Source organism: Panicum virgatum, chromosome 9K (assembly GCF_016808335.1).
Source record: "Panicum virgatum strain AP13 chromosome 9K, P.virgatum_v5, whole genome shotgun sequence".
In the NCBI taxonomy this organism is placed as follows: domain Eukaryota; kingdom Viridiplantae; phylum Streptophyta; class Magnoliopsida; order Poales; family Poaceae; genus Panicum; species Panicum virgatum.
The window spans coordinates 4,988,347-5,009,907 of NC_053144.1; the positions used below are offsets into that span (position 1 = coordinate 4,988,347).

The 21,561-nt window shown below is 49.9% G+C and overlaps 2 protein-coding genes, 2 non-coding genes and 1 pseudogene across 8 annotated transcripts; all 5 read left to right on the plus strand.

The window, feature by feature from the left end:
* The first annotated feature begins 4,393 nt into the window (after positions 1 to 4,393).
* LOC120648978 lies at positions 4,394 to 11,076 on the plus strand (annotated as a pseudogene).
* A 3,222-nt stretch (positions 11,077 to 14,298) lies between these two features.
* LOC120648480 (wiskott-Aldrich syndrome protein homolog 1-like) lies at positions 14,299 to 15,297 on the plus strand. The gene has a single exon (XM_039925252.1). The coding sequence runs from the start codon at positions 14,347 to 14,349 to the stop codon at positions 14,926 to 14,928; it is 582 nt and encodes a 193-aa protein (XP_039781186.1). The 5' UTR covers positions 14,299 to 14,346; the 3' UTR covers positions 14,929 to 15,297.
* Positions 15,298 to 16,633: 1,336 nt separating this feature from the next.
* On the plus strand, positions 16,634 to 21,180 carry LOC120649559 (probable ribose-5-phosphate isomerase 4, chloroplastic). 5 transcript variants are annotated; one of them, XR_005665298.1, is made up of 9 exons: positions 16,634 to 16,794; positions 18,273 to 19,397; positions 19,482 to 19,609; positions 19,702 to 19,775; positions 19,905 to 19,984; positions 20,128 to 20,223; positions 20,300 to 20,356; positions 20,467 to 20,762; positions 20,875 to 21,170. XR_005665298.1 is itself a non-coding variant. In XM_039926387.1 (9 exons), exons 1-9 carry the CDS (start codon positions 19,209 to 19,211, stop codon positions 20,942 to 20,944), a joined length of 903 nt encoding a protein of 300 aa, XP_039782321.1. In that variant the 5' UTR covers positions 19,059 to 19,208; the 3' UTR covers positions 20,945 to 21,180. The 5 variants fall into 5 exon arrangements, 3 of the variants coding, with proteins under 3 accessions (XP_039782321.1, XP_039782323.1, XP_039782322.1); XM_039926387.1 differs by lacking the exon at positions 16,634 to 16,794 and having other exon boundaries at positions 19,059 to 19,397; positions 19,706 to 19,775; positions 19,877 to 19,984; ... (1 more) ...; positions 20,696 to 20,762; positions 20,875 to 21,180; XM_039926388.1 differs by lacking the exon at positions 16,634 to 16,794 and having other exon boundaries at positions 19,073 to 19,397; positions 19,706 to 19,775; positions 19,877 to 19,984; ... (2 more) ...; positions 20,696 to 20,762; positions 20,875 to 21,180.
* Positions 16,977 to 17,064, plus strand: LOC120653114. Its single transcript, XR_005666797.1, has one exon. It is a non-coding gene; the product is annotated as a small nucleolar RNA SNOR75 (small nucleolar RNA).
* LOC120653118 lies at positions 18,079 to 18,156 on the plus strand. The gene has a single exon (XR_005666801.1). It is a non-coding gene; the product is annotated as a small nucleolar RNA SNORD18 (small nucleolar RNA).
* Positions 21,181 to 21,561: the final 381 nt, after the last annotated feature.

Consider the following 21,561-nt stretch of genomic DNA (forward strand, 5'->3'; position numbering starts at 1 on the left):
CTATGCTTGGGGTGTGCTTGAGATACCGAAGGATCCTATTCACAGCCGAGAGGTGTGATTCCTTTGGGTTTGCTTGAAAACGGGCACACAAGCACACACTAAATATTATATCGGGCCTAGATGCGGTAAGATAAAGCAAAGACCCTATCATAGAGTGATAGAGGGATTGATCAACCGGTTTACCGTCCACATCCAAGTCGAGATGCCCATTGGTTGCCATGGGTGTCTTGATCGGCTTGCATTCATCCATCTTGAACTTCTTCAAGATATCTTTAGTATATTTTCCTTGATGGATGAATGTCCTTTCCTTCAATTGTTTGACTTGAAAACCAAGGAAGAAGGTCAATTCGCCGATCATGGACATCTCGAATTCCCTAGACATCATGGTAGCAAATTCATGGCTTAGTAAATCATTAGTTGAGCCAAAGATAATATCGTCAACATAGATTTGACAAATGAAAAGATCCCCGTTGACGTCTTTTGTGAATAATGTGGTGTCCACCCTCCCGATCTTGAAGCCTTGCATGATTAGGAAGTCACGAAGCCTCTCATACCAAGCCCTTGGAGCTTGTTTGAGCCCATAGAGTGCCTTGTGCAACCTATAAACATGGTTAGGATTCCTCGGATCTTCAAACCCGGGAGGTTGCTCAACATAAACAAGTTCGTTAATAACGCCATTTAAGAATGTACTTTTCACATCCATTTGATATAATTTGATATTATGATGTGAAGAGTAAGCAAGAAGAATGCGGATAGCTTCAAGTCTTGCAACCGGAGCAAAAGTTTCACCAAAATCCAAACCTTCGACTTGAGAAAACACTTTTGCCACAAGTCTTGCTTTATTCCGTTCCACCACCCCATGTTCATCTTGCTTGTTTCGGAAGACCCACTTAGTGCCGATGATGTTCTTGTTTTTTGGAGGAGCTTCGAGGACCCAAACTTCATTGCAGGTGAAGTTGTTCAATTCTTCTTGCATAGCCATCACCCAATCCGAGTCCTTAAGCGCTTCCTCTATGCTAGTGGGTTCAATACAAGAAACAAATGAGTAATATTCGCAAAATGAAGCATGCTTAGAACGAGTTCTTACTCCCTTGGAAGGACTACCAATGATTTGATCAATTGGATGATCCTTGGTGATACGACCATGCTTCACTAGCGGTACATGCGTGGATGTTTGTTGGGGTGGATCATGGGTGACTTGTGCTTGTGGTGGAAGATTTTGCTCTTCTTGTTCTTGGACTTGGGGTGTTGGCGTTGGAACACTTTCTTGAGATTGTGGATCATCTTTTTCTTTATCTTCATCCACTTGGTGTGCCATGGAGGTGCTTGGTGTAGACGAGGAAGGTCCTCCCCCTTGATCATTGCCTTCATGCACCTCTTCCGGCTTGATATCCCCAACGGACATCTTCTTCAAAGCTTCATCAATCTCCTTTTGAAGCATAGCATTGATGATATTGTACTTGGGCTTCGGAAGGAGCATGAGTATCTTGCGGTTGATGGAGCCACTGTCAATTTTGGATATTTCAAGTGCATTAATGTCCTTGACAATGACATTCAAGCGAGAATATATATCATTGCAATTTTCATGAGCTAGCATTTTAAAAGAATCATACTTAGCTCTAAACAAGTGATATTTTTGCTCACGAACTTTGGTGGAGCCTTCATGAATTTCAATTAGCTCTTTCCAAATATCACTTGCCAAGTCCATGTCATTTACTCTAGCAAAGACTTCCTCACTAATGGCTTCGAAAATTGCATTTCTAGCCTTTGCATTCCACTTTAGTTGTTCGGGGGTGGGATTTCCGGTGAACCCGGTCTTAGTCGCTCACCACACTTCGGGGGCAATTGCATCAAGATATGCGGCCATGCGAACTTTCCAATAGGCAAAATTCTTGCCCTCGAAGTGAGGAGGCGATCCACCCATCTTGGCCATAGCTCTAGGCGGTGAAGCCTAATGATCCAAATGAGCAACGAGGCTCTGATACCAATTGTAAGGATCGATGGACCAAGAGGGGGTGAATTGGGCCTTTTTCAAATTTCTAAATAAAATAAAGCAACCTTAACCTATGAAATACTAGTAAGGCTCAATTCATCAACCGGCTAACTAAGCAAACTACACAAGCTATCAAAGATACAACAAGATATGAAACTAAGCAAGGTAGAGCTAAGTTATGATCTCTAAGGTCAAGCACATGAATAATTGCATGAAAGTAAGTGCTTGAAAGTAAAGAGTGGGCAAGAGACAACCGGATTTTTTTTCCGTGGTGTCGATGTGTTGGCACACACCCCTAATCCACGTTGTGACACTCACTAAGAGTCTTGTCACCTCTCATGTCACCGAGACGAGGGCGCTCACTAAGGGTCTCCGTTCACCATCGCGGCGTGGTGGAGCTCAAGCCACGTACAAACTTCTTCGGGCTCCCACAATCAACTTGGCAAGCTCCGGAAGAAACACCTCAATCACCAAGATCGCCTAGGTGCTGCCAATCACCAAGAGTAACAAGCTAGGGCCTTCACTTGAGCAAGAACCGATCACCAAGAACGGATGCACACAAGCTTCTCTCTACTCAAGTCCTTAGTCTTGCTTCTTAAATGATTGAATGATCAAATGTGTGGAATATGAAGCTCAAGGTGGCTCTCAACAATAGTATGAGTGTATGAATGTTGCCTGGTGTCAAGAGACTTCAAAATGACCCATTGGAGGGGTATATATAGGCAGCTCACGCGGATAGAGCCATTGGAGAAAAGCTGCCAGAAAAGTACGCAACGCCGGTTAATCCGACGGTCCTCCAAAAGTCGTCGTCGGTTTAACCGATGAATGTGAACTGCCCATTTGGAAAACTAGCCGTTACAACTCGGGCAGATTAACCGACGTATTATCGGTTTAACCGGTGAGTGTAGTTGTCCACTGATCAACTGAAAAACCAACTCTCTGGACAACTGCACCGACGCTAACTCAAATCCATCGTCGGTTTAACCGGTGAGTGTAACCTTAGAAATCCCTGGAAAAACCAACGTTCTGCACAATTGCACCGACGTTAATTTCAAATATCGTCGGTTTAACCGGTGTATATAACCTTGAAACACCCTGGAAAACCAACATTCTGGACAACTGCACCGACATTAATTTCAAATATCGTCGGTTTAACCGGTGTATGTACTTGTCCAGACTCTAATAACTGCGTTTAACCGACGTATAGAAAAATGGAGTCGTCGGTTAAACCGGTGTATAGACTTTTTCTGATTTTTGCCTTTTCTGATTTGAGTCTTGAATGAAATCCAAATATTTTTGAGATATAAGTTGAAAACCACTTATTTGAACTTCTAGGAACCTGAGTGACCATAGTGTGCATCCATTTTTGATTGACCATATCCATGCTCAAGTTACTTGGCCTTAACCCCTCTTAATAGTGCAACCTCTACAAACCTATAAAACCTTTACTAATCTAAGTGTCCTTCTCAACCTTGCGACACTTAGGACTAGAAAGATCGTTAGTCTTGTTACATGTTTGAGTTGAATACCGAGATCGCCTTTTTGAATAATGAAATTTAGGTGCCTCTTTAATGTATGATCCAATGAGCAATAATATTTTATTAAGATGCACAAACTCATTAGTCACAATAATGGTTGTCATTAATCACCGAAACAAACCTTGAGGGCCTAGATGCTTACACGGGGTCCCTCCCGGGCGAGAGCTTCGACGGCCTTTGCTAGTTTGCTCGTAAACTAGTTGTTCTTCGCCACGTAAGCGCGTTGGTTATCCTTTGCTGGTTTGCTCGTAGACCTTGCCGCTCTGCACCACATAAGTGTGATACTTATCCCTTGAGACGACCGATTCCAGCGAAACCCTAGAAACCAGTCTGACCGGTTTGCTCAACCGGTCTGACCGGTCTACGTAGCCCCATGGCTATTCGGTCCGTTTGCGACTCGCACGTTCGAGTGCTCTCGTATGTTGACCGAGATTTGCGTCAACAGCGGGTAGCCGGGTAGTTCGGAGTGGCGATGGCCGATGTGGAATCTTAAGCGCCTTTCCCCCTGCTCTTGTTTCCTCCCAAAGATAATCATGGGAGTCGGGGCTTTTCTGTAAGAAAAAGCAGGCGGATTTTTAGGTCCACGAACGGTGGATTCGGGCTTCTTTTCCGAGTCCGATGTTGTTTTAGGAATGGCCTGATGAATCTTGTGGGGGGTTTTGGAGCAACGGAAGGGACTCTGGGAGTCTGGGTCTCTCTCATGGGCAGGGAAATAAATCATCCTGCCAGGTTTCTTGGTATGGAACCCGGTCAATTTTTGTCTCCAAGTGCTCTGATGATTGAAAGACGCTGTTTCAGGGTTAATGCTTGTCTTCTTCATGTGTTACCGTCAAAGGTGTACTTTTTTGGTAGCTTGGACTTGGAGTCTATATTGCAGAGATTCCCTCAATTTTTTCTGCACTGTAGCAGGAGAATTGAGTGAGTAGTTGGGATGTAGCATAACTAACGGTGTACTGCTTGTAAATGAATTTGACAGAAAGTATTGTTAAGTTATGTGCTTATCCAGGTGTATTATGTTATCTAGGATTCAGAAAGGAGAACTGCTCCAGTCAATCATTTTTAGAAAATGGGGCTGCTAGCTAGAAATGTCTAAATATCTAGTTCCATTTAATTCTTTTAACCAAGTATATTGGTTTAATTTGTCCTCCATTCAAATATTTGATCCTATTCGACTGGCCTTTTCTCTCATATGCATTGTATGGCTGTAGTCTGTTTGTCCCTTTTTTTAATGATGCGCCATATTCGTCTAACTTGTCTTCATACTTTCCAGCGAGCTTAAAATATATTGAGGATGTCGGAACGCTCTGGGAGTGCAACTGAAAAGATTATGAGCAGCATCATTGATAGCATTGCTGACAACCTTCCTAAGCAGAAGTCTGGGCAATTCGATCCAGGTGCAGTCTCTGAAAAGGTGAAGAACAAGTTGTTTGGTCGTCAGAAGACCCTGCATGGAGTTCTGGGTGGTGGAAAATGTAAGCGATCTGCTTATTGGTATCATGGTATGTTGAAATCTGATTCTGTGGATGCGTCTGATGTTCTTTATTTGTGATTGTAGCTGCTGATGTGCTGTTATGGAGGAACAAGAAGATATCATCAAGCGTTCTGGCTCTTGCAACAGCTATTTGGGTTTTCTTCGAGTGGCTTGATTACCACTTCCTGACAATCGTTTCTTTGCCCTTGTTCTTGGAATGTTTGTCCAGTTTGTTTGGTCCAATTTCTCAAACATGCTAAGCGGGTATGGAATGTGTCGGTACACTCAGACAGGAGTACCCTCTCCTACAAGACAAGGACAAAGGCGCTCAGGAGCAGCAACCACGGACCACGGGTCCGGACCCCCGCGGACAGGTCCCGAACCTCCGCGGGCCGGACCTGGGCCTCTACAAGTGGAAGCCGGACCTCCAGGAGGCCTGAGTCATCGAGCCAGCCAAGGGACCCAGCACCCTATTTGGGTAGGAGTCCGGAGCCCTCACAAGTCCCAGTGGGCGCGGCCGCCGCACCTAGGGTCTGGCGCCGCCACGTGTCCCACAGGGTCGACCTCCGGACATGCGCTCCTCGCTTGACAGGGGTCCGGAACCGCCACATGCCCCTGTGGGCGCGGCCACCACGTGTCCCACAGGAACGAGTCTTCTGCCTGAAGCCAGCCCTCCTGCCACATTAAATACTGGTGGTTGGGGGCGTTAAGACTCTACTCCGACAAGACAGCACAAGACCATCCCTAGTCAGAAGCTACGCACGGAAACCGACGACAAGATCTCCGGATCTGAGACATTGAAGGCCAAAGTGTAGTTTATAATACATCGCCGGGCCCATCTGTCGGGGCCCCGCTCAGTGTACATGCTCCCCTTGGACATATAAAAGGGAGAGCACGCCTGCTAGAACACAGGTTCACACAGACACAGACACGAGGTTCCACAAGTTTTCACACAGGCAGAGATAGGCATAGCTCCTCCCCCAGCTTGCACACAAGCAATACAACACACAGTGGACGTAGGGTATTATGCTCCGACGGCCCGAACCACTCTAAACCTGTTGTGTTTATCGCGTTCTTGCATCTAGATCGGACTAATCCTAGCTATCTCCGAGTACTCACCCTCTGGGTTTAGGCGGGTGCACTACGCCACCCCGCTGTGGGTTTGTACACCACGATATTTGGCGCACCAGGTAGGGGCTAGCTTGGTTTCCGCTTGATCGCCCACTTGGCATCTCCATGGCTCGGGCTGTCGAGTTCCATGACCACCCGATGGGGGAGGGCGCGGCGACACCCGCACCGCAGGCCTCTCGCCGTCCAACGCCGAGGGCTGCTGCCCACGGCGCACAGCAGCGTGCAGCGGAGCATGCCCCCAGAGCCCCCGCGCAGGTCGCTCCGAGCGAGCCGTTAGCCGCGGCCAGGGAGCTGCTCCGCAACCCGCCAGAACTGGCGGTCTCGCCGGACGTCATGAGGCAGTGGCGCGACGACATCGACCGCCTCATCATCTTGGCCCAGGCCACCCCCGGCTCCACGGGGACTGGGTTGGGACAGCGTCGACGACGGGGCGGCGCACCAACCTCTGCCCGCCTTCCTACAGTGGGAAGGGCGCGGACAGCTGATCTGCAGGCAGAACTCAACCGCAGGCGTGCAGGAGAGGACGCCCGTGTCTCCATGGAGCGGGCACATGAACGCCAGCTCAACATCGAGGGTCGGAACCTCGACGCCGATCTCGGCGCGGCGGCACCAAAGTCCCAGGGTCATATCCAGACCCCGGTGGCTGGTGTGGGCTGCATCGGGCTCGCGGAGCATCTCCGCGTGGTGGCTTGGCCACCCAAGTTCCGGCCGCACCTGCCGGAGAAGTACGACGGGACGACCAACCCATCGGAATTCCTGCAGGTCTACATCACCGTCATCACGGCGGTTGGGGGTAACGACGCCATCATGCCGAGTTACTTCCATGTAGCCTTGACCGGGTCAGCCCGGACTTGGCTCATGAACCTCTCCCCCAGGTCGATCCAATCCTAGTGCGAGCTGTGCGTGCTATTTTCGGTGAACTTCGCCAGCACGTACCAGCAGCACGGTGTGGAGACCCATTTCCACGCCGTGAGGCAGCAACCCGGGGAGTTGCTCCGGGCCTTCATCTCCCACTTCACCAAGGTACGTGGAACCATTCCTAGTATTTCTGATGCGTCTATTATCACGGTTTTCCGACAGGGGGTCCGTGACGAGAAGATGCTGAAGAAGCTGGCCACACACCAGGTGGAAACTGTTGCCACCTTGTTTGCCTTAGCGGACAAGTGCGCCAGGGCCGCTGAGGGTCGTGCATGGCACTCGGCCCCTCAAGATACGCCCGGGGGGCCAGAACTCGCGCGGCAAGAGCCCGCGTCAGCAGGATGGAGACAGCGGGTCATGCACTCCCAGCTCGTCATCAAGCAAGTCTGGAGGGAGCACAACTTCAACAAATCTCAGCTCGCAGCATAACTCACTCATGTGAGGAAGCCCGCTACGGCGAAAAGCCGACTCTGGTCACACCAGGCCCGCTCTGGCGGAAAGCCGACTCTGGTGGCTCTATCCGATGATAAGCCGACTCCGATCGCACCTCCGACTCTACATCTTTGTAAGTCCTACCCTTAGAGGCCCAGCAGGGAATAAAACATTTTCCTTTGTAACTAGGTAGTACTTCCGTGTGGTCCAGTCCGGTGAGCCTCCCCCGTGGAGGGGTCCGGACCTCTGCGAACCAGGTTCAGGGAAGCGTACTCACCCTCCGGGGAGATCCGGAGTCGTGTAGCCGCTTAGTCTGGTTCCGTACCCTATGCCTGCATGCTCTACTTCCCTAGGGTGAGTACCGTAGTACCTAAGACTGGGTCCCGGAGGTCCAGACAGCTCCGACCTCATAAACCCGTGTTCTGGCTTACATCGCACATCTCATGTACAACTAGTTATAAAGGAAAAGTTTATTCTCAGTTCGCCTCTAAGGATGTTACATTCCAATTTCAATCTACGCATTCTGTTTGCGCTAACCCCCGCGTGGTTCCCACTCCTGTGTCCGAATTGAGTCGGTCGGCATGTGGTTCAGTTTGGGACCCCCTCACTGCTAGAGGGGGGTCCGGGTCCTTAGGAACCTGCTTCAGGGAAGAGGTACTTGTTCCCGGGGGTGGTCCGGAGCCCTGTGCAGCCGCTTATCCTGGTTCCGTACCCTAATCCTGTGCACTCCACCACTCTGTAACAGGTGCCCTAGTACCCGGAACTACGTACCTAGAGGTCCGGACCTCATTCTAGCTTGAGGGCTGGCCTCCTAAGCTCTGTTCCACAGGTCCGGCTGCGTATCTCAAAGGACCTCTGCCAACAGGATTTGGGACCACGTGCGTATGTTACTAAATGCCGATCCTAAGTCATGTGCAGGGCTGCTCGGCCACCATCCGAACAGGCTCCTGACCCTCGGCGACAAGGCGTGCGTCGAGGGCGGATTTCAGGCGACGCAGGCGCTCGACAGCAGAATTCAGGACGGGAAGAACGGCATTTCCCGACGACTCCGACATGGATTTGGCCTCACCTGCGGGTTAATACCTCACCCGCAGGTGGGCCCAGGGGCCACTGTCGGTACACTCAGACAGGAATACCCTCTCCTACAAGACAAGGATGAAGGCGCTCAGGAGCAGCAACCACGGACCACGGGTCCGGACCCCCACAGACAGGTCCCGAACCTCCGCGGGCCGGACCTGGGCCTCTACAAGTGGAAGCCGGACCTCCAGGAGGCCTGAGTCATCGAGCCAGCCAAAGGACCCGGACCCAGCACCCTATTTGGGTAGGAGTCTGGAGCCCTCGCAAGCCCCTGTGGGCGCGGCCGCCGACCCCAAGGTCCGGCGCCGCCATGTGTCCCACAGGGCCAACCTCCGGACCTCCGCTCCCCGCTTGGGCAGGGGTCCGGAACCACCACGTGCCCCTGTGGGGGCGGCAGCCGACCCCCGTGTCCAGTGCCGCCACGTGTCCCACAGGCACGAGTCTTCTGCCTGAAGCCAGCCCTCCTGCCGCATTAAATGCTGGTGGTTGGAGCGTGCGCTGCCAGAGCAGGGCATCGGATACCCACTCACGGGTTGGACAGGCGTGACATGACAACACGGTAAGCCCGCTTGTTTCCAAGGCAGCTCGTTTGTTACCGAGGCACGCAGTAGTGTCTCAGCGCCGCGCGCGTGGGCGACGAGTCATGATGACCAGCTACTAACTGGAGCAACAGTGCACGCTGCTACAGCGGACTGAGTCAGTAGTTCGGCGCTTCATCATGACCTCGACGCGCGGCTCCAGAGGCTAGACTCTACTCCGACAAGACAACACAAGACCATCCCTGGTCAGAAGCTACGCACGGAAGCCGACGACAAGATCTTCGGATCTGAGGCATTGAAGGCCAAAGTGTAGTTTATAATACATCGCCGGGCCCACCTGTCGGGGCCCCGCTCAGTGTACGTGCTCCCCTTGAACATATAAAAAGGAGAGCACGCCCGCTAGAACACAGGTTCACACAGACACAGACACGAGGTTCCACCAGTTTTCACACAGGCAGAGATAGGCATAGCTCCTCCCTTAGCTTGCACACAAGCAATACAACACACAGTGGACATAGGGTATTACGCTCCGGCGGCCCGAACCACTCTAAACCTGCTGTGTTTATCGCGTTCTTGCATCTAGATCGGACTAATCCTAGCTACCCCGAGTACTCACCCTTTGGGTTTAGACGGGTGCACTACGCCACCCGGATGTGGGTTTGCACACCACGACAGAATATGTAAAGCATTTGAACAGTATGTTCCTTTATTTTGCAGGTAACAGTATGTTCCCTGACATGATAATTTAAATTGTGTTCTATACTTTTAGATCTCCTTCTCAAGTGCCCCGAGTTGAGTTGCCTGATGACCTGTTTGTGAACATCGCTGTTGCAATGGGTGCCCAAGTAAACAAGTTCTTGAGCTTCCTTCAATATGTTTCTTGTGAAAGAAACTTGAAGCATTTTCTAGTGGTATGCGGAACTTTTCTGGGTTAATCCATTCAAATAGCAATTGTCAAACAGATGATGATATCAACCAATTCCAGTCTTCCATATGTAAGCACTATTATTATATCCGTCTGTCTCAAACAGACATTTAAAATGTAGTGCTATGTTTTCTTTCAGGCAATCGCTGGACTGTGGGCTGCTGCAGTGATTGGAAGCTGGTGCAATTTCCTGACAGTTATATATATTGGTAAGAGGCTTTGGCCTGTAACTTCAGCTCTTGTCAGCCACAATCTCGCATTTTTTCCCCATATTGCCACTGTGAAAAGTGAAACAATACCCTGTTCTTATTTTCTGAATGCATGTATTTCAGTGTACTAGTGCTGACAAAAAAAATATTGAATTACATGAAACAGGATTTGTTTGTGCTCACACGCTTCCTGTGCTCTACGAGAAGTATGAAGACCAAATCGATTATTTCCTGTACAGCCTTCTCGGCCTACTGTGTGATCAATATCAGAAGCTCGACCAAGGTGTCTTGAGCAAGATACCCAAAGGGAACATGAAGGCTAAGGGGCCGTTTAGTTCCCAAAAATTTTCATCCAAAAATTTTCACCTCCCCTTTAAACACATGTATGAAGCATTAAATGTAATTAAATAACAAAATTAATTACACAGTTTGGATGTATATGACGAGACGAATCTTTTAAGCCTAATTAGTGCATGATTAGCCATAAGTGCTACAGTAACCCGCATGTGCTAATGACGCGGTCAAAGGCCTCAAAAGATTCGTCTCGTGGTTTCCAAGTGAGTTCTGAAATTAGTTTTTTAATTAGTGCCCGAAAAATTTTTCCGACATCTGGTCAAACATGTGATTTGACATCCAAAAATTTTCGTTTTTGGAACTAAACAGCCCCTAAGAAGAACGAGTAGTTTAGTAGCTAGATTCTCATGAATGAATGGGTTGGTGAAGTATAGGCGTATAGCCATGCTCTTTTGTGCGTTGCAGGCTTTTGTCCATGGTTACTTGAACGTCGTGTGCGCCTATCTGAACCTGGGTGGTAACTCATTTGCCCACCGCGACCGGGTTTAAACTTACTGCAATGCATGCTTACCATCTACTATCTGTGTGTAACACCTGCCTCGCGGACAGTCCGCGCGGGATCGGCGGACAGTCCGCCAGGCAACGCCCAGATATTTATCTGGATGGTCGTGGTACCCACCTGTCATTCCTCTCTTCCTCCTCACTCCGTCCAGAGCTGAGGGGAGCACGAGCGCTCGCGCCGTCGTCGCCCCCTTCCGTCGATCTCCCTCCTCCGGCCACCAAACCTCGATTCCTCGCGCGGGAACTTTCCTCGGCATCTCCTCCACCTTCCCCAACCCCTAGACCGGCTTCTTACGGCCGGAATCATCCCTCGCCACCGCCGGTTGTCATTGGAGGTGATTGAAGCCTTGCTCCGCGTCGATCCACTTCTCCGGTCGTACTCCGCTCGAACCGACCACGGGAATGGATTCGTGGTGAGTTCCTTGTGCTCCCCGGTCGTTTTTCCCTTCCGTGGTGCGTCGCCGGCGCCGGTGAACGGCCGCCGCCGCACTTGCTGCCGCCTGCGGCGCGGGTCAGAAGTTAGGTATCGCGGACGGTCCGCCTGGGAGGCGCGGACAGTCCGCCGGTCAGATTAGGTTTCGTCCAGAGACGATGTTGTCTCTGGTGGTTTAGCAGAATTGACTGCGGACAGTCCGCTATATGGGAGCGTTTGGTCCGCCCTGAAACTTGAAGTTTGTCCAGAGACGGTGCCTCTGGTGGGGTTCGCAGGATTTAACTGCGGACAGTCCGCCACTTGGGCGCGGACAGTCCGCAGTAGAGTCTAGGAATTTTTCCAGAGACGTTGTCGTCTCTAGTGGATTGAATGTGTGAACTGCGGACGGTCCGCCAACGGGGGCCGGACAGTCCGCAGGTATGATTAGAAATTGTTCCAGAGATGTTGTTGTCTCTGGTGGGACGGTAGATTGGTATGGCGGACAGTTCGCCACTTGGGCGCGGACAGTCCGCAGGGTAATCCAGTTAAAGTAAAATAGTTACATCTTTGGGCTGCACTCATTTACTTCATATGCATACGTGTAGCATCCGCAGCTGAGGGCGCCGTATTTGAGGTGATCGCGGCACCGCAGGAGCAGCCGACGCAAGCCCAGGAGGAGAGGTGTGAGCACCTGGCCCTAGGCCAATCTGACCCCAGTTCTGTGCAGCAGCCCGAAGGCAAGCCCCGGTGCACATCCTATTAATTTTAAATTATGACACCTATATATGTATTTATTGCTTATGCATTACGTTTAGGAGTTGTTTGAAACCCTAGTCGCATGAACCCTAGGTGTCCTTGAGTTGTACTAGTACGTATAGGACGGTAGAAATGCTATGCTAGATAGGGTTCGGTAGAAGTCGAGTAATTCTTGGTTACTCGCGAGATATAGGATAGATTTATGTTCCAGATATGAGTTACTAATTTATGGATGAAAGTCTTGAAATGAAAGAAAAAATAGAATTTGAGACCGGGCGGGAGAGGTGTAGTTCCACCTGAGTCGGTTAAGGACCGAGCCGTTGTTGACCCTGCAGATCATGTTTGCACTGTACTAACCGCATACCGGGAGTAGGAGGTAGTCAAAACTGGTAAGCCGAGTACTGCCTTGCTTCGGAAGTACAGAACTTCTACCCACCCCTTAGGGCGAGTCGAGTGGCCGCGGAGAATTGGGATGCATGAGTTTACTTTTGGTGGTCTCTCGTAGGGCTCGGCTGACTATATGCAGGTGGGGCAGTTCTGTAGTTCGAGGCGGGGAGGGGAATGGTTGGTGCGTGTGGTCCGACGGGGCATACGCGTGCCGTGTTGGTTAGGTCTACCTTGCAAGGTTAAATCGAATCGATTCGCCGTCAGTCGCTCTCGGATATGAGCACCTTGGTCACTGCGCCGCAGCGTAGTGTTGTGATGAAAAGATGGTTATACTTATGTTGATGAACACATGAATTGTTACTTATTGTTCTACTATGTTTGCTCTAGATTTGGTTATGCAAATATTAGACTATGTTAATTTATATAGAACTTGGGCTAAAATAAGGAAAGTGAGGAATAACTTTAGTCGCTGTTTTCTGCAAAATAACTACCAGCCAAAAGCCTTGCATGTCTAGATATGTGGGCTAAGTTATACCCACTGGTCGGGTGAGCCTTGCTGAGTATTAGTATACTCAGGGTTTGTTGCCACAATTATTTCAGGGCACGCAGACGTAGACTTCTGTCCCTGCTGCGCCAAGTTCATCTGCCGGGATGCATAGGGATGAGATGTTGTGGAGCCGGACGTTTAGTTAAGGGTCTTCTTAGGGCACACTTTTGGTAGTTGTAGGCCCCCTTTCCTCTAGTTGACCCGGAATTCCAGTAATGTAAAGTTTGTAAATTATATATTTATTCGAGCTTGGTTTGTAAAACTTAAGGTAAAGCCTTACGTATATTCGTTGTATTTTCAAATTGTGCCATGTTTGTACCATCTGCGACCACCGTTAAGCTAATGAGCCTAATGTGTTCAAATGACGGCCATTACACTTAATTAGAGTTTTAATTTGACGGTTCTGTCACACTGTGTTCTTCGACTGATTTACATTCCTGCTCCTATTACTTGTGGGGTGGGGTGTTCGCATAGTGCTCAAGTGCTCAGTAAATGAGGTGTGCCCATGATTTATTTTTTTAAAACTACAAAGTTGCCGAGAGCCCTTTTTTTTTGTTCTTCGTTTCTAATAAACCGTGCCTTTTCAAGCTTAAACTGCAAGGATAATTTCTGGCATCTAGGTACAACTGATCTATTTTGATTCACTATTAAAATCACAATTAAATTAAACCAACAAAAGTTACACCACTTTTTCACAAAGTTAAACCTTGCTCCTGTGAGTAGTACTAATGACTTCCAAGAACTACGTGACGGCTGTACCACATCCAGACCAATGCTGCATAAACTAAAACGTGAAAAAAAAATCTGTCATGAGAAATGTGAATGAAGAAGCAATGGTAGGTTTGGATGTAGAAGCCATTAAGCATGAATCATCTTGATCTGCATAGTTCAGGATCCTGAATGCTGAACCAGGTAGTTTGAACTTGGGTGATAGCCGCTTCACGCTTGGGGCGTGCAGCAGCAGTCAAAACTCAAAATGATCGGTTCATTCAGAAAAAGGAATGCAGGTCACCGCGATCCAACCTAACTGCTCTCCAAAACTCCAACCATGCTATAAAACTTGCAGACTGCAGAGACCATGCCACCAAAATTACCTCACCGGCAAAAGCAAAGAGAGCCATCAAGAAGCTCCGAGCGATCAAAGCAGTAACAAGCCATGGAGCAGAAGCTGCTGTCCGTCCTCCTCCTCGCCATCCTCTGCGCCGGCCCCGGGCACGCCCTGCGCCTCCTCAACGACGGCAGCCGTGAGTTCTCCTTCGGCTCCAAGGCAGCCGCGGCGGGGGCCGAAACCGAGCCGCTGGACCCGTCCCTGAGCAACGACTACGAGAACGAGATCAGCCACGTGGAGTTCGAGCCGGAGCTCGGCAGCACCGCGCCGTTCGCCGCGGCCGCGGCGCCCGTGCCCGCCGCGGCGAACACCGTCGTCACCGTCGCCGGCGCGGCGGGGCCGGCCGCGGAGCCTTTGAGGGTCCGCAAAGCCGCTACCACCGCGACCGCGGAGGCCGCCGGCGCCCGGAGCATGAAGTGGTGGCTGCCGCCGTCGACGATGCCGTCGTTCCCGCTGTTCCCGAACCCCGGCGGCATGCCCGGCATCCCCGGGCTCCCGATGCCCGGCATGCCGTTCCACCCCATCGGCGGCTGGGGCGTGCCGGCGCCGCCCGACCAGTCCCCGCCAGCACCCCCTGCCGCCGCGAACACGAACGCCAACGACCCGAACGCGAACGGCGGCATCAACTGAGACCAGCGAGCTCGCTGCTTGCGTATGATGATGATCGGCGGCGGACGGTGCTAGAGCTGCTCACCGTTCCTTCTCACTACTTATTACTACTAGCCTACTACTACTGCTACCCCTAGTCCCCTACTAAGTCCTAGTCGCGTCTCGTGTGTTTGGAACATGATTTAATTTGTGAGTTGTGACCACCATGTGGATGTGGTTGGCACTTGGCAGCATGAACGAAAACAAGCATGAACTCGTGTTGCTTCAATGAGGGCGTGCCATTTTGTTCTGCTGCTCTAACTGACACCTGTGCGATGGACACAAAGTTCAGGTTCTTGTGTAGCACGAACAAGCAATTGCTGTGATGATATAGTCAATTACACGGATCCTTACGTTCTCTTGTCCTATGCAGTGGCGGATCCAGGAAAAATATATATAGGGGGGGCTGAAGTATAAAAGCAAGTTCATGTTCATGGTATATCACTATATCTGATATAAGACCAACCTTGAAATTTTACATCACGGGAACAAGCAAATTGTGTAATTTAAATCGATACATACATACATAGACACACACCCAACAATGTAAATCAATCTTATGAGAAGTAATCTACACACAATGAAACAATACAACAAATTAGAGACAAGCCTAAATTTTACTTGAAAGAATTTATTTTATCATATAAGAGTAAGCATACCACCATGTTCTTTTTAGGCAATAACATATGACGCCCTTTCATCTCTTCAATCTCCTAATGATTTTTTCCATCACTAATATTTCTAAATAGTTCCTTCTCGGCGTAGCATGCCATCAAGTTATTAAGCCAATCATCTCCCATTTTGTTACAAAATTAACTCATGGACATTTGTATCAGACATTCATGGACTTGGACATGGATAAGATTAACGCTATACAAAGCTAGCAAATTTTCCATTACCTAGGCAACTCTCCTCTGCACGTGCTGCAACGCCTGCTCGAGCAGCTCAGCCCTGCACCACACACGCGCTCGACCGCCACGCACGCCCGCTCCGCCGCCGCGCCCGCCTGCCGCCTGCGCCCTGTGGCGCTGGCGCGCTGCCCCTCGCTGGGGCCGGGCGAGCGCCCTGAGCAGCCGAAGCGCCTCTCGCTGAGGCGATTCGCTCCGTTGGGCCGCTCGGCTGTTACTGGGATTTTACATTTGGGCTTGGAGAAGGAAAGAAATTTTGGGCCAAGTGGCCAGCAGAGCAGCCCCACGGCAGACGGACTTCGTCTTCAACCTCCAGACCGACTAGACGCCTCTCAGACCCTCCTATCCTCTCTCCCTCCCATGGCAGAAAAATTTAGGGGGGGCTAAGGTGGGGCTCCATAGGTTCCCGGCCAGTAGGGGGGCTCTAGCCCCGGCCGCCTCACCGGTAGATCCGCCACTGGTCTTATGGTTGATTAATGTTTGATCAATTGTTCCTATATGACCATTGATCAAAAGCAAAGCTTGGCTACAATCCACGAAAGAAATAGAAGAGAGCTGAGCAGTTAGCAAGCTGCGATGGCACACCTATCGCCATCGGCATCTCTCTCTGAAAAAAAAGAACACGTCGCATAAGCGTGGGCCTCATATTAGCCCAAGGCCCGTTAGAACCGTCTCACGCTCGGGCCTATTCCGTCCGTTTCCAGATCGGAGCACACCAACTAGAGCCCTAATCCGCTTCGATCTCCCCGCATCGATAGATCTCGGCCGTCCATCAGGCCATCACGACTAGGGTTTTCGCTTTGGCCAGCACCCTGCCTCTATAAATCAGAAGCGAGGAGCCAACGCCGCCATCATCCCGCCCGTCCCCAACTCGCCGAATCCGCAGCCGCCGCAGAGCTCGAGTCCGAGCTCTGCCCCCGCCGCCGCCATGAGGGCCAAGGTTCGTCCAGATTCCTTTCCTCTCCCTGTTGATTCTACGTCCGTTGTTTTGATGATGCCATGTCATTGTTTAGTGGTGGAATTGCCGAACTAGTAGTACTTTCCTAGGGTTTGGTTGTAGCAGTTATGGTCGTGTAATTCCTTGTGTTTTTTTTTCTTTTGATTCGACTGTTTGTGCTATGTTCTCTATGATGACGAAACACAGATGACGAGTCCGATCTAATCCATTCCATTAAACCATGGGGACAATCGAGGCATTTGTCTGAGAGAACACCGATCTGTATAAAATTCATTTGTTTCGTTTTAGTTCCTGTTTGAAATTTCTGTTTATTTGTCTGCAATTGTTTCGGCAGTACTGGCATAATGAGGAAAACCTAGATTTTTCTGACATAGTTGATGAGAAACGGAAAAACTACATCGAGAGCCCTCTCGATGTAGGCTTATCTCGAGAGCCCCCTTCTTACCTCTTTGAGCACACAGGAGGAAGTAACAAATTGAGAACGCAGCTGCTCAGCGGCACTTGCCAAGTTGCCATCTTCTCTGGCGACGGGATGGGCGGTCGGCGGCGGGGCCGCCGCCGGCCGCGGGTGGCGGCGGAGGCTGGCGGGGTTAGGGTTCTGGATTTCCGGGGTTGGGGTAGCTCCATGGCCGGCGACCTTAGAGGGATAGCAGTGGGCGGCGGCTGGCCGGCGATGGCGCCGCCGGCCGGGTGGTGGTGGACAACCGGTGGGCGGGGTCGGTGGCGGGGGCGAGCAGTGGAGGTGGCCGGGATGGGGGAGGGGAGGAGGAGGGGAAGGGGTCGGACCCGGGCGGTCCTCGCCGGCGTCGGAGGCGACGCCGGCGAGGGGGTGGTCGGCGGCGGGGCGACGGGCCGAAGGGAGGCAGAGCAGAGATGGCCGTGGTCGGTGGCGGCGGCGACGGCGGCGTAGCTGCCGGAGCCGATCGGGTGGTGCTGGGCGGCGGGGGCTTGTGCGCAGTTCGCGAGCGAAAGAGATGCGCTGGGAAGAAGAAGATAAGGTAGAGTGGGCCCCACTTGAGTAAATGGACGGTCTCGGTCTCAGTCTCATTTTAGCCTTAAAGCGAGAGTGCTCTCCCTGTATCACCCTCCGATGAGAAATACCTCCTAATTCTGAATGCCAGAACACTACTTGTTTCTTCTGTTTTGTTGGTAGATTAGGTGTCTCTTTTCTTTGCCCTGGCCATCATGAATTCAGTCTGGTTTAAAGATTTAGATCACATCTTGTTGACTAGTCATTCGTTACCTGCTTAGTATTTGTTTGATGTTGGGATATGATGAAGAACCTTTGGTCCGTGTTTCTGATCACCGCTTGATGAGTAAAACACTCCTAAAGAATCTGATCCCAAACAATTCGCAAAAATTTTGCTCCTTGTTCAGTCTCTGTTTCACGTATATTATCTGATGAAACTAAACCAGCCATGACAGGATACTGATGCAGATTGGTTTGTTTTGTTGTACAGTGGAAGAAGAAGAGAATGAGGAGGCTCAAGAGGAAGCGCCGAAAGATGAGGCAGAGATCCAAGTAGGCGCACCTCGAGGATGAAGGAAATCGTCTGCTGCATTGCCGTGTAGGCTTGTTGGGATGATGACCTGATGTGCTTCTGTGCAGATGCAAGAGATGTTACCTTCTTGGGTTCTAGTTTAATTTTAGCCCATCAAGACTCTGGTCTTTGTTCTAAGGCTGGGTTTAATGTAATGTGAGGATAATCATATGTTGCTTTGTGACTGAAGTTTATGCAGTTAAATGAGATTTCTGGCACTAAGAAATTCGCTCACTGTCTATCTGATGTCCCGGTCAGTTTAGTATTTCTGCTATTTTCTCATGCTGTGACAAAATGTCAGATGTTTCAATGCCGCAGCAGTTTCTGCATTCTAAAATTTAGCTTGGTATTAGTTGAGGCATGATTGCAATTTATGGTGAGTGCATAACACTCACTTTATATGAAGTTACCAACGGTTTGTTTTGCTTGTGCATTGCTTCAATCAGGATAATGCCGATTCCATTTCTGCTGTCTGCTCATGCCTTGTCAATGTTGATAGCACTCCATTGTGGTTATATTCAAGTCTGAAATGTTTTTATCTCGCAATTTTGTGGCTATGATCAATACTGAAATATGTTTAATCCGCAATCGGAGATAGGTTTTTTGTGACGCCTCTCATTTGGGTACAACTCTAGAATCTGCAGTCGGTGTCGGAGATAGTTGGCTGTACTTTGGGATGAGGTTTGCATTTGCTTTATGTGGATGAACGATATTGCCCGTCTAGTTCCAAACAGGTGTCTTTCAGTGAGCTTTGGCGGTGGCTCGTGATTTCGTGAAGGGGAAACAGATGAGGTGCACCACTCCCTTATCCGCTGGGCCTTAGCCCTCCACTCTGTGAGCTTCTCAACTCCATCCATGGAGATGATGGAGGCCATGGCCAGGGCAAGCGTAGCTTCCTCGGCGCAGCTCCGCCCCTGCCCGAGCCCGCGCCGGAACCGCTGCCTACCGTCCTCCGTGCGCCGTCCCAGGCGACGAGGTGTCGCTTGCTCGGCCTCGGCGGCCGACGCCGACGTGGTCGACCTCTTCGACGCCGCCAAGCTAACGGTAGGGACACTGAGACCTCACCGCCGGTTCGTAGCAAGCCGCCTTGCCTGGGCATGTTTTCCGACGAATTTTCGTTCTCCCCAGGTGGACAAGTTCGTGAAGAGCGGCATGGTGGTCGGGCTGGGCTCCGGCCCGGCGTCCGCCCTGGCGGTCCAGTACCTCGGCACGCGCCTCCGCCGGGGATCTCTCACCGACATCGTCGCAGTGACCTCGTAAGTTCTTCCTTCTTTGGCACAATGGCACCGCTACTCATCAGGCACTCGAAACAGTTGCATCTAATCAGCTCTTGGGATTGATTGACCAGCCAGGTCCGTGCTCAGTGCTAGCGAGGCAGACATGGCTGGAATACGGGCAAGCAGCTACCAGGAAGGAACCCAGGTGAGTGTATGCACAAGTGCTGCAGCCATCGATTGCCAACCTCTTCTCATAAACGCAGGAAGAACAGCATCTGAAACTGTGCTCTGCTCAATGACGTATAGATTGATTTTGCTTTCACTGATGCTGAAGTAATCGAGGAGGGCACACTGGCTGCTGTCATCGGGCAGCGCAAGACCGAGAGTGGAGAGCCCTCTTTCATGGTGGAGAAGGTATTTAAGCAAAAAATCTTCAGAGTCAGTATGCACATCAATTGCTGATCTTGTCGAGCACCATTGTACATGTGGGCAAGAGCAATAGAGTAGGCTTTTGCATATCTGACCAATCTATTTAATTTCATCCCCTGTTTGTACAGACAATGGTTAAATCAGCTGATAAACTTGCCTTCATCACTGGAAATGACAAATACCTGACAGGCGTCGAGGGTTCCTTTCCCGTCCTGGTTAAAAGTGTAAGAGAAGAATTCTGTTGTTTCAGATATCGTCATTCTTATGCATGTTTATGAAGAGAGGAACAGACTATTTCAGGGAAATTGGATAGACACTGCCGAAGAGATCGATGATTTGTTCCTAGGGGATGCAGAGGTGCCCTCATTGTCATTGATACAATACTCATAGCTAAATTTTCTGAACTTGAATACCTGCTAGACTGCTCAAACTGAAACACTCACCACTGTATGTGATTTTCTGATCAGGTTTGGAGGAGGCCATCATTTGGGACTGCCGGTCCCCTGGGGGGTGATCACCCATTGGTCACCAAGGAGGGTCATCACGTACTTGATGTGATCTTTACGACTCCCATCCCTGATCTTGGTACGCTGGTGGAAAACCATTGCAATAAAGGAGCTTAACTCAGCTTGAATCCAAGCAACCATTTCTTGGGCGAAAGCTGTATAGCTGGTTGTTTTGCCATCTTTTTTGCAGGCCAGGTAGCAGAGAAGCTGGAGAAAATTGCTGGCGTTGTGGATCATGGGATTATTTGTAGCAATCAGTATATTTCTTAACACAAGCAGACACAATACATTTTTCAGTTATTGTATTTTAAGGTGGATCATGCAGGGCCTTTTGAGTTGTTCTTACACGCTGCATCTGCTGTCCTGCAGATCATATGCGGTGATTGCATCGAAGGGGGAAGTGCAGGTTATTGAGGAGAAATCCCCAGTGATACCATAGTGTAGTGCTGCAGAATTCTCCAGTTGCCTGAGGAAGCGCCATTTTTCTCCACATTCCGGATAAGAGTCTACTTGCAAGTTGGCTGGAAAATGCCAAGAGTTAGTCGCACAGTAGCAGCGCATTTCATCTTTTCACTACCCAACATTCTCATCAATGCTGTTTTATAGGCCCTGTTTAGTTCCCACCCCCATAAACCCCGTAAACACAAAAAAAACGTCACATCAAATGTTTCGACATATGCATGGAGTACTAAATGAAGTCTATTTACAAAACTTTTTTGCATGGATGAACTGTAAATCGCGAGACGAATCTAATGAGCCTACTTAATTTATAATTTGCAACAATGATGCTACAGTGCCATCCGTTAATTATGGATTAATCATGGATTAATTAGCATCATTAGATTCGTCTCGCGATTTACAACCCATCTGTGCAAAAAGTTTTATAAATAGACTTCATTTAGTACTTCAAATTAGCAAGATTTTTTCGCAAAAAAATTGTGCGTTTCAACTAAACAGGGCCGTAGTATGCATCAGTATGCAAAATCTTGCGCTTCGGTTGCAATGATGAAGATCCACAAATCTGCAGTCACCGACTGTTCGAGTCATCGCGTGCAA

Coding starts and splice junctions, on each gene's coding strand:
- LOC120649559 (XM_039926387.1), top strand. CDS start 19,209: ATGGAGATGATGGAGGCCATGGCCAGGGCAAGCGTAGCTTCCTCGGCG. Junction 20,224..20,299: donor TTCCCGTCCTGGTTAAAAGT/GTAAGAGAAGAA, acceptor AGACTATTTCAG/GGAAATTGGATAGACACTGC. Junction 20,357..20,466: donor TGTTCCTAGGGGATGCAGAG/GTGCCCTCATTG, acceptor TTTTCTGATCAG/GTTTGGAGGAGGCCATCATT.
- LOC120648480 (XM_039925252.1), top strand. CDS start 14,347: ATGGAGCAGAAGCTGCTGTCCGTCCTCCTCCTCGCCATCCTCTGCGCC.